This window comes from Acipenser ruthenus, chromosome 3 (assembly GCF_902713425.1).
Source record: "Acipenser ruthenus chromosome 3, fAciRut3.2 maternal haplotype, whole genome shotgun sequence".
Lineage (NCBI taxonomy): Eukaryota > Metazoa > Chordata > Actinopteri > Acipenseriformes > Acipenseridae > Acipenser > Acipenser ruthenus.
In genome coordinates, this window is record NC_081191.1 from 81,527,685 (window position 1) to 81,539,939 (window position 12,255).

Sequence of the window (12,255 nt, forward strand, 5' to 3'; positions counted from 1 at the left end):
ATTTACAGCTGTATTGGGGAATGTGTCACTGTCTTAAATAAAAACAAGACTTTTTTTTTTCTTACACAGCGAGATACTGTAGATGCCGAAGTTCACATTGAAACCCAAGATCAGGGAATGTATCACTATCTCACTTCACAGCAGCTCTTTAAACTGCTGGACTGCCTGCAGGAATCACACAGATTCGCCAAGGCGTTCAATTCCAGCAATGAGCAAAGAACTGCACTCTGGAAAGCAGGTGGGTTATCAAAACCCATTGTGCATGCTCCCTTCTAGATAGTTTTGAGCAAATACTATACTGGACCATATTATAACAAGGCAGAATGTACTGTGTAAGACTTGACAGTGTATGTTTATTATCCACCTACTAATTGTGCTGTTTATAAACTACAGGTTTTAAAGGTAAATCGAAGCCCAACCTCTTGAAACAAGAGACCAGCAGCTTGGCATGTGTCCTGCGCATTCTCTTCCGCATGTACACAGACAACAACCGCAGTGATGCCTGGGAGGAGGTGCAGCAGCGGCTACTCAAGTAAGATGAGGCCTACTTAGTAAACAAACAAACCACAGCGCTATACCTCCTGATTTATTTAGCACTAAACATACTGCAAACAATAAATAAATAAAACAATGTAATTCTAAGTTCTTGAATCCTAGTAAAGTAGGATTCAGTGATGCAAGTCCACCCAAACAGCATGTACTGTATGAGCTAAGCATTAGTCAAAACAATGATTTCTGGCAAGACTGCATACTTTTTATTTTCTTAATTTAGAGAATATAAGGCCTTGATGTAATTGATTATATCCCTTGTTCAGGTCAAGCTAGTTATTACAAGAATTGGCCAAAATAGATTTTGAGGACCCTGCAGGGCATACATCCAAATATAATTATATATGAGAATCTGTATGTGACCTCAGATATGACAGGGAGCCAATAGGAAAAATGCAAACATGAGTTCATATGACTGCTTTCAATAATTTCACATAAGTCTCATAATTATTTTAAAGTAGCTTGAGGTTTGTCAGTCATAACCCTCAAGAAGAAAGAGTCTGTTTTGCTCAATGTCAGACCAATTAACATTTCAGATTTAGACTGGGAAATAGAGAATGTTCGCCACTATCAGCTTCCTGACCGAAGCATTATGGCTTTAACACCGGTACAAATATACATTATTATTATTATTATTATTATTATTCATTTCTTAGCAGACGCCCTTATCCAGGGCGACTTACAATTGTTACAAGATATCACATTATACATTATTTCACATTATACAGTTATCACATTATTTTTACATACAATTGCCCATTTATACAGTTGGGTTTTTACTGGAGCAATCTAGGTAAAGTACCTTGCTCAAGGGTACAGCAGCAGTGTCCTCCACTGGGGATTGAACCCACAACCCTCCGGTCAAGAGTCCAGTGCCCTAACCACTACTCCACACACACATGGCAAGCAATTCTGTTTAGTGTAGTTCAGTGTATTGTTCTGTTTTTCATATAAAGGACATATGAGGGGGGGTGCATCCTTTGGTGATTTTGTAACTTTCAAGATGACCAGTATTCAGTATTGACCAAAATTCAACATATAATTAGCCAGAACAGAAAAGAATAAATGCTTACATTGACCAAAATTAAGCCTGAAATTTACTAGACTTTAAGTAAATAAACAACCCAGTCCTTTTTGGTCAGGTGATGCATATAGATGATGTATTGAGCGCATTGACAACTTGACTAAACCACTGTATGTACTTAACGTGCAATAGCTTGCATTAAGGGTCTTAAAGACCAACCCTATATATATATATAATTTAAAACTGTTGTCTACACAACTATATGTTTAGGTGGATGAAAGCTACCTTTTTATAAAATGAAAGATTCATAGGAGAATAGTTGCATTTGTCTTCCAGTGCACTGGGACATAAGGGCTGTAATTTACTGGTGATGTCACCGTAGCTACCAGTTTATATTTGATTGAAAATCCTATTATTTTACAGGTCATCCATATAAATGAAATAAAACATTCACATGTCATTTAAAAATACATTATATAAAACAGTAATCAATAAAAATAAAAAATACACATGTGATGCTACCTGTGATACTCTTATTCATTTGTAGTCCAAACTTTTTATACCCCAATGGAAATTTATATACTAATTTCATGAAAACAAATAATTATAGGAAAAATCTTTTGTTGCAAAAGTTTTGCTTTTGTGGATGAGGAAAAAGTTACAAGAAATAGATGTCTAATTATTTATTTCAGCATTTTTTTTGCAAAACTCCAAAAACGCTCATTCAAAAGTATTTATACCCTTTGATGCTATGATAGTATTGTCTACAAGGTGCCAGACTATGATAATAAAGAACCTAATTCTAGAAAAGTCTAGAAAATGCTGTATTGTAGGTGAACATTCTTAGAGAGTGTAAAAGGGATAAACATAGGATGGTTGCTGTCATTACCAATAAGTCAATATGGGAAAAAGTAAAGAGCTATCTGAAGACCTGAGGCAGAAAATTATTTATTGTCATAAAGCTGGAGAAGGATACCACTCTTAGGAAAACGTCACAAGGACAATCGCTTAAAGTTTGCAAAACAGCATTTGAATGATGGATACGAGTTCTGGTCAAAGGTTTTGTGGAGTGATGAAACAAAAATCAAGCTATTTGGTCAAGCTGATAGTCATTACGATTGGAATAAGTCTGGTGAGGTGTACAAAGAAAAGAACACCATACCTACTGTCAAGCAAGGAGGTGGTAATATCCTTCTATGGGCTGTTTTTCCTCTAATGGCACCGGAAATTTAGTTTCAATACATGGTAAAATGGATTCCATAGCAAACCAAAAGATATAGGCCAATCATCTGAAACCCTCCGCTATAAAACCTGGTCTGAAGCGGAACTGGACGTTCCAACACAACAACGATACAAAGCACACATCAAATTCTATTTCAGAATGGTTAAAGAAGAATAAAATCAAGGTTCTGGAATGGCCTAGTCAAAGTCCCAATCTAAATCCGATTGAGAATCTTTGGTACGAGTTGAAAGGAGGTTGTGCACAAGAGAAGTCCACAGAATTTGAACGAACTAGAACAATTTTGCTTTGAAGAATGGTCAAAAATCACTAAAGAATCATGCCAAAAGCTCATTGACAAATAGCCAGTCTTTGTTAGCACCCCCTTTTGTTTACGGGGTGCAAAAGTGAATTTTTTCATAACAAAAAAATCCCAAACAGCAGAGGGTCTTCGAGACATTTCTATGAGAAGTTTCACTTATAATTACGCTATATTTCGACGCTTGGCCCCCCCCCCCCCCCCCCGCTTCAATGGTCTGTTCCAATGCACAGCGACAGCGCCAAAAGAGGTGCTGCGTACAACGATTTGGTTGTGTGTGTGTGTTTTTTTAATACAACAACTTTTGTTTAAGTAATGGCTATTATACAAATCAAAAGATCGGATTTTCCATGTGAGTGCCATTTAATGTGTGATTTAGTATTCAAAGATTGTCAAGCGGTTTCTGTTTAACAAGAGAAAAAAAAAATCTGACACTGAGTGAATGCTGCCTGACGAACCTTCAAAGGTTTAGAACTACCTTCAGAATTCCTGGCTAGCGAATGAACCATTGAACACAGCCCTATGGGTCATGTAATCTGTAACTACAGTAAATATGTATTATATTCACCCGTGTACCTTTTTAATAGCATTGCCATGACATAAACTTGAACATACTTGACAAATCTAACGGATTCAGACAATTTTAAATGTAATATGAACGGCGTACTTAGTGTTTGAAGCAGCATTTGAGACACCTCTGAAGAAATGAAAACAGGTGGCCCAGTTAACTATTAAAAGAGAGTGAGTAAGGGCAGATGAGGGCACAGGGTACAATTCCCAGGTAGAGGGCAAAGAGCATTACAAGCTTTGCAGCTAAGCCTTCTGTCAGCATTATAAATAATGCATTAGAAGATGTTAAAGGCATAGCAACATCCAGTATCTATCATGTTCTTTAACACAGGAAATGGACAATGGAGGATTTCTTATCTTAGAACTACAAGTGAAGAGAAAATACATCATCTGCGATGGTTGACCTTAAAATTGTCACAAAATATTATTATCAAAACTTAAAAAGAATATGTATTAAATAAAACTTTATGGAATCTTCATTAATGTATTTTTTTCTTTGTACATTTTTTTTCAGCAATAACTTATTTACTTAATTTGTATAATTTCTATTTCCTTTTCAGCGTGCTGTTTTGAGCATGACCTTATATCTGAAGTCGGGAGAAATGGGAGGGACACTTTTTTTTTTTACCATAATGGATAAACACAAACATTTTGTGATTCAGACATTACTGCACAAGTTTGAATAGGATCTTTAGTTCTGTGTTTATCCATTTATAAATGTGTTGCTCCTGTTTGTCCAGTGATTTCTGACTCGCTCTGTATATAGGCAGTAACAAAGCATTTCCTGTCAGTGCAAGTATAAACAGTGTATCACGCCTTTGAATTTGACCGACTTTCAGTTTGCGAAGTTGCAGTTATCGGTGTGTGAATTTAGTTTATCGTGGTTTCTTTGACAGATCCAGGGTTCAGTTGAGTCTTTAGACTAACCAACTAGAAGTTGAAAGGTTTGGATATTGCAATATTCATTGTTGTGATTGCTCTTGTTCTGTTTTGGCAGTGTGTGCAGTGATGCCATCAGTTACTTCCTGACACTGACGTCTGAAAGCCACAGGGAGGCTTGGACAAGCCTGCTCCTTCTGTTTCTCACAAAAGTTTTAAAAATAAGTGATGACAGGGTAAGAAAAGTATACTAACTGAATAAATTAATTAAGACAGCTAATTTAATTTAGTTTTGCAGATTTTCCTCATGTTGACTAAAGAGGAAAATAAATTGACAGCAGGAAATAATTGTTAGATAGTTATCTCAAGCCAAAATACAAAACATATGTTAAATGACTGATGTTACCAGTACACTAAAGTATCTATACCATCAGATTCCAAAAACACCACAATGTTGTGTACAATGTTGAATGAAGTTGCAGTAGCTGACATATTGCATGTGACAGACATATCATCATCTAATAAGTGGTTGAAGTCAAGGCCATCTCTTTTTCATTTTGACAGAATTGAAACCAGAAAACTAACCTTTGCATTTCAAATTAGACATTATAGACATTAATTAATTTCAAGACTATTATTCAATATTAATTATTTTCATAAATGGCTTATGGTATAGATTTGGATAAATTCAGACTTCAGGACATATATTTTATTACTTAAAATGTGAAGACATCTTCTACATGAACTGTATTTTTAAGTATGTCTGTGTTTCTTTCCTTTGATAGTTCAAGGCTCATGCTTCAAGATACTACCCCCTCCTGTGTGAAATTATGCAGTTCGACCTGATTCCTGAGCTGCGGGCTGTTCTTCGCAAGTTCTACCTGCGTATTGGGATTGTCTTTAAAATATCACATTCTTCTGAACAGGAGCATGGAGCGGGCAAGGAGTAAGGGGAAATGCTGAACACTCACTGAAAGCATTAACTCTCAAGGTCTAGTTTGTGTTTATCTAAATTTCTGGGTTGCTCTGAAACGGTTTTGTGTATGGCAAATTCGACCCTGCTAAAGGGTCCTGTAGTATGGCTGCTTTGAACTTTAATCCTGGCTTGCAGTCCTCTATTCCCTTGCAACTTTCAGGATGATTAATGGTACAGAATGCTCTTCTCTGGTTCATGCTGAGCGTGGAGCCCGTCATAAGCAAGGTCAACGGAATGTCGCCAGTGTGGCTGGGATAACGACCAACCATTGTACAACTGGATAAAAGAATCAAATATTAAAAAAATACTCATTTCTAACCTTCTGAATGTTCAGAACTGTAGTATTTTAAAGGACCTGTGTTTCTGTCTAATCTGACACGCGTCCAAAGGATCAAATGAAAAAATATTTTAAAAAAAAAAGTGATCAATAATAATCAAAAACGAACGGTAATATTGGTTTGAGTGACTTCATTTTTTTCAGACAGTAGCTAAAATAACCATAAGCAGTTTTTGAATTAAAAGTAGTTGTACAGAAACGCAGGTCTGTAATATACAACCCGTAACACTAGAAAGCTGTTCCTGCAATAATGTTATTTCTATATTTTATGTTCTCTAATTTGCTGCACTTCTAGATTTTATTTACTTAAGCACTGGGTATTTTACATTTTGTGAACATTTTAATTTCCCATTATGATTGCTAAGGCAGGTAGCCCAATAGGATTTGGGATAAATGATCATTTATAAAAGGATGTATAGTGTATGAGACTAAATTTGAATGATTCCACATAAAATTATATGTAGAGGCTTTTATTTAAATGGGAAAAATGAGCCAGTGATGGGGATCCTCTTTAAACTAGAACTTTGAATCGCTGCAAACTAATTCGAAGTGCGTCACAAATCTGTTTCCATATTTGATGTAGGTTTCACTGTAATGTGTACAAAATTTTAATGTTGAATATATGAAAACTGTTTTTTGGCTTGGGGATGATTTAATGTATTGACAATATATTATTAATACTGTGAACTGTTTTGATGGTATAATATGGATATGAATGGGTCTGAAGCATTCCTAGTCACAGCAGAGGTAGAAAACTGATGAACGAAATGTATATGGTACAGCAATGTAAAGTTTTCTATGTAAAAAAATAAAATAATAATAATCTGTACAACTTTCTGTACAATATTGGTTATCATCTGGCACATTCTAATCAGGTCACAGGTCAATAAAGTTTTTGAACTCTGTTCATCAGTGCAATTCAAATCTGAAGTCTGCTTTCACTTGTGTTTATCGGTCTTTTAAGAGGAAAACCTTTTTTTTAACCACACAAAAAAAGCAACTTGCTTACACAGGAAATCTGGCAGTCTTGTTTCCAGTGGGATTTTACAGGATGGGAATGAATCACTAATTGGTCACCTGGTGATTCCAACTCCTTTGCTGTAACCAGAAGATACATTGACCCTTCTCCCCATAGTTTTCACAACCAAGGATTGTCAAAACTATGGGGATGTTGAATATAGAATATGTTTAATGACATTACAGTTTAATGAGCAATGGTTTTCGAGCTGAGCAGGACACTCAGAGTAGGGGGTGCCCCAATCAAGCCATCAGATCACAATTTCTGGGTTCAGACATTTACATTTAATTAGTAGTATTTGTCTCTGTATTGTAGTTTAGTTCAATGAAGACATGATATACAGTGCCTATAGTAAGTATTCACCCCCCTTGGACGTTTTCAGTTTGTTGTGTTACAACCTGAAATCTTGATGCATTTTAAATGGGATTTTTTTCCTTTGATTTACACAACCTACTCAACACTTTCAATGTGTGAAAAATGGGGTGGTGAAAAAACAAATCCAATTAAAAATAAAAACCTGAAAAGTCTTCATTAGATAAGTATTCACTCCCTTTGCTATGACACTCCTAAATAAGCTCAGGTTCAACCAATTACCTTCAGAATTCACATAATAAGTTAAATGGAGTCCATCTGTGTGCAATAAAAGTGGTTCACATGATTTCAAATTAAATACATCTGTCTCTGTAAGGTCCCACAGTTGGGTAGTGCATTCAAAGCAAACATACTACCATGAAGACCAAGGAGCTTTCAAAACAACTCCGGGATAAAGATGTGAAAGGCACAGATCAGGGGAGGGATATAAAAAAGATTTTGAAGGCATTGAATATCCCTTGGAGCACAGTCAAGTCGATCATTTAGAAGTGGAAGTTTATACGGCACCACCCAGAATCTGCTTAGAGCAGGCCGTCCTCCCAAACTGAGCAGCCGGGTAAAAAGGGCATTGGTCAGAGAAGCCAGCAAGAGGCCAAAGACAACTCTGAAAGCCCTACAGCGTTCCATGGCTGAGATGGAAGAAACTGTCCATGTGTCAACAATAGCTCAGGTACTCCACAAATCTGACCTGTATGGAAGAGTGGCAAGAAGGAAGCTATTTCAGAAAAAAAGCCCATGTAAAATTCTGCTTGGAATTTGCAAAAAGGCATGTGGGAGAGACTGAAAAGATGTGGCAAAAGATTCAGCGGTCCGATGAAACAAAAATTGAACTATTTGACCTAAATGAAAAGTGTTATGTCTGGTGCAAACCCAACACAGCACATCACCCAGGTAACACCACCCCTACTGTGAAGCATGGTGGTGGCAGCATCATGCTATGGGGATGCTTTTCATCGGCAGGGACTGGGAAGCTTGTCAGGGTAGAGGGCAAAATGGATGGAGCTAAATACAGGCAAATCCTTGAGGAAAAGCTGCTTCAGTCTGCAAGAGAGTTCTCAAATCGGACTTGAATCCGATTGAGAGTCGGGGGGAGGGGGGGGGGGGGGGTTTGTGATGAATACTTATCTAACCAAAACATTTCATGTTTTTTTTTATTTTTCATTAACTGTTGTTTCATAATAAAAATTCTCTTGCCTCTTCAAAGTGTTGAGTAGGTTGTGTAAATCAAAGGAAAAAAAAATCCCATTTAAATGCATCAAGATTTCAGGTTGTAACACTGCAAACTGAAAAGTACAAGGAGGGTGAATACTTACTATAGGCATTGTAAGTGTTTGGTGCATTACTTTTGCTGGTCAGTATAGTTCTAAGGGTTAAATGACCAATTTAGATTATTATCTAGTAATTGTACCTGAAGGAAGCCTGATCAGTATGCCTATGAATACAATGCAAAAGTATCAATTACCTTTTAAAAGTCAGGGCACTCCAATTACTCTGTACTTTATATGTAAATGCTGAGGGCACTCAGCATAAATGAAAATGTTAATGAAGGGTTTAGCAAGGACAGTGTAATGTAATGTTTGTACTTGAAGTGAACCAAAACATGGCAACCTGCACTGCACTTGATTTTTTCATGAAGAAATAAGGTAATTCAAAATGAGGAAATTTTATATATATATATATATATATATATAAATAAAAAAGTAGATGGGCTTACAGGAAAATAATTTAATCGAGGGTTTCTGTGACGTCATAAATTACAAGACCAAAGGTTGAGTATTTATAAACAGAAACCCGAGATGGAGTTGTTTTCCTGTATTCTCACTGAAGAGGCCCATCTATTATTTTTTTTATAATACATGGATACCCTTGTGACGCTAATATTAAAGAAGACGTTCAGCAGTACAGTTGTGTGTTTTTTGGGGTTTTTTTTTTATATAAATTTAGTCGTTGCCAATTATTTTGTATTATTATTTTCTCCCAATTTGGAATGGCCAATTATTTTATTATGCTCAGCTCACCGCTACCACCCCTGCGCTGACTCAGGAGGGCAAAGACGAACACACACTATCCTCCGAAGCGTGTGCCGTCAGCCGACCACTTTTTCTCACACTGCGAACTCACCATGCAGCCACCCAAGAGCTACAGCGTCGGAGGACAACGCAGCTCTCGGGCAGCTTACAGGCAAGCCCGCAGGCGCCCGGCCAGACTACAGGGGTCGCTGGTGCGCAGTGAGCAGAGGACTTTCTTTGTTGATCATTAACATTTCTGTACTGTGTCAAAGTCAAGTATATTTTACTCTACAGGAATTATCACTTTTTGACATCACTTCTGTGGTATTATGCCTTTTTTTAGAATGACTCAGGATGCAAATATAGCCATATATATATATATATATATATATATATATATATATATATATATATATATATATATATATATATATATAATTTTATTTTATATTAAGTTTTCTACAAACAAATTTTATAATTTACAACAAAAAAAACCTAACACACACACAAGAAATACTTAGCAAAAGGCTCTGTTAATTGCATTCTGTCCATTTTGAATACTTAAGCATCCCCTATGTGTAACCACTGCAAAATGCATTGCTCATATCTCTGGGACCATTTTGTTGGCTTAACTTGTTTGCTTAAATCTAATTCTAATAAAACCTAGTATTGACAGCACAAGGCCATAATAATATGGTAGTCAAGAGAGAGTGCTTCAGAGAAACCACACTCCGTTTATGTAACTGATGTGGTGCTACACTTACCAGATATTAAATGTGTCATCTTTTCTCCCAACCATATTGTCAAATTTAAATCCTTACGAAAAAAATTCTACACCGTATTAAATCTGTATATCGGATGATTTCTGGAGAGATGAGGTGTTGAATGGATGTGAGGCCGTTTTATCAACACACACGCTGCTTTATTAAGAGCAACATAAATGATTTATACCTTCCAAAATCCATTACACTGCGCCTGTATGCATTTAGACATACATTGCCAAAAAAGGTCTATCATGTCTGTATCTTATTTACAAGGAGATATGCTGCAAGACAGCAGAAGCATAATGGTATATTAATAAAAACCATACATGTTATTTCATGTAATTTAACAGATTAAAAACAGATTTTTCTTTTTGTAGATCAGCTGGTTTGGTTTCACAGGTTTTCTCCTTGGAAATAAAGGCTGAATCTTTTAATAGAGTGAGGTAGCAAACAAATGTTTTCTTAAAACCAATAAAATGTATTTTAAATCCGGAAGAATAAAATAATTTCATAGAATTTTGTCATGCACCATAAATTATTCAATAATTCTGATTAAGACCCATCAAAGTACTGAACGGCACATACAGTGAACACAATCAAACTTATACGGACTCAGAATGCATTATATCTCTGGTACAGTAAAGTACATGTGATATCTTTTTCCCCTGGTGGAAAAGGCATGGTTAACTTTGCTATTAAGAACTCATCCGTGTGATGTTGAAGGGCCCTGCCAGTTCAATGCCAACGAGTTTGCTGATGGAGGTCTCTCTCGTCGCATCTGACCAGCCATAAAGTGCTTCAGTGTTTCAGAGGTCCCTGGTCTCAGCCAGGGTTCTGTGGCTACAGTCTCCACAGAGTACGGTCTCTCTTTGTCTTTAGAGGAAAACTGTTTCAGGAGGTCATCTGGGTCTTCCAGAGATGTATTTTCTCCTACAGGAAAAAAAAAAATTACGCTTTCACAGTCAATATTAAAAAAAAGAAGAAAATCGTGTATTTTCTCCTTAAGTAACCCACTACTGAAGTGGGGCTCAAGTCTTTAATTGAACCGGATCCTTGAAACTGCAAGGCTCACCATGAAAAGGAATTGCCTCTCACTAGGATTGGACTGGAGTGAAACGGGCAACAATTCAGTGTCCTGTCATAAGAAACTATTTTACTATATTCCAACATCACCGCCCTTCCTATACATACATCCAGCCAAACACAGAAGCAGTAAATGCATTAGAATAGAGAAGGTTTTACTTACCGATATTCCTACTGGGATAGTGCAGATCCTCTAGCCGTTTCATCCTGTGCTCATTCCTGGCCCTGACCTGATCAACATTCAGACTGGTCAGAGAGTTCAAAGAGTAGCTGTCTGGGTGTGCTTGAGGTTCCCTGGGAAGTACATCATCCTGCTGATGGAAACAACAGAGGAAAACAAAAGGTTACAAGTAGAAAAAAAATATATTAAAAGATTACACGCAAAATACCTTGCAGAAAGGTTTGTATGGTATAGTAAAACAAAATGACACGTAAAAGGTATAAAAATCCATGAATGTTTAGTGAAAGGATCCAAGGAAGCATTTATAAATAATAAATTATTAAATACATCTTAAGTATTATCCTCCACTTACAACGTGAACCCTTCCCAAAGGTTTTGTGGATTGAAGACAAGGAATGCGCATACCAAGATTTAAGACAATTGGATGCCGGTTCTAAAATCCAAGTGTGATATATAAGTAAATATGTCAGGGAATAATATTAGAAATGAATCAACACAGTCAAAACACCTACAATTTCAACGTCTATTTTCTTCATCTGTCTCCTCCGCGCTCTTGCGGAAAGCTGTCCTGCTCTCAGCTCAGTGTCTACCAGCAGTGGGTAGGTCTCTCCATTGGTTTTTCCTGTGAAAAATAAAGTACTTTTCACTTACAGAATATAACGAAACACTGCAATCGCATATGCAAAATTTGTTTGATGAATGTAAATATTTCTAATATTGCATTAACAAATGGTGCTATGGCAATAAAGAGCAGCTTTTTGTTTATCCAGATCACGGCCAAGGCCATCGCCAAGGTTATGGTTTTCCTAAAGGGAATGTCAGTTGCTCCTGATTTGCTAGCATCTTTTTCCTCCCACTTTTCATTGGGCACTGTCAGTACTTTGTATTTACTTTTGCATTTTACCACACTTCATCAAAATCAGGCCTGTAAAATAAGTAAAGGACTGCTTTAATT

At 36.6% G+C, this 12,255-nt stretch overlaps 2 protein-coding genes across 4 annotated transcripts in view; one reads left to right on the forward strand and one right to left on the reverse strand.

Annotated features, from left to right (window-relative positions):
- Window positions 1–6,797, forward strand: part of LOC117394407 (brefeldin A-inhibited guanine nucleotide-exchange protein 1) — a 74,374-nt gene extending 67,577 nt beyond the window's left edge. The window contains exons 36-39 of the mRNA XM_033992645.3: window positions 70–238; window positions 394–532; window positions 4,679–4,796; window positions 5,346–6,797. Coding sequence (XP_033848536.3) covers window positions 70–238; window positions 394–532; window positions 4,679–4,796; window positions 5,346–5,510 — 591 coding nt within the window. The 3' untranslated portion in view covers window positions 5,511–6,797. The remainder of the gene's footprint in view (window positions 1–69; window positions 239–393; window positions 533–4,678; window positions 4,797–5,345) is intronic.
- Window positions 6,798–9,700: 2,903 nt separating this feature from the next.
- LOC117435551 (centrosome and spindle pole-associated protein 1-like) overlaps window positions 9,701–12,255 on the reverse strand; it is a 41,918-nt gene continuing 39,363 nt past the window's right edge. For 2 of the 3 annotated variants that reach the window (XM_059017292.1, XM_059017294.1), the window contains 3 exons: window positions 11,813–11,922; window positions 11,283–11,433; window positions 9,701–10,966 (listed from right to left, as the gene is read on the reverse strand). In XM_059017292.1, the coding sequence (XP_058873275.1) occupies window positions 10,740–10,966; window positions 11,283–11,433; window positions 11,813–11,922 (488 nt within the window). In that variant the 3' untranslated portion in view covers window positions 9,701–10,739. The remainder of the gene's footprint in view (window positions 10,967–11,282; window positions 11,434–11,812; window positions 11,923–12,255) is intronic. The other variant, XM_059017293.1, reaches the window with a different exon arrangement.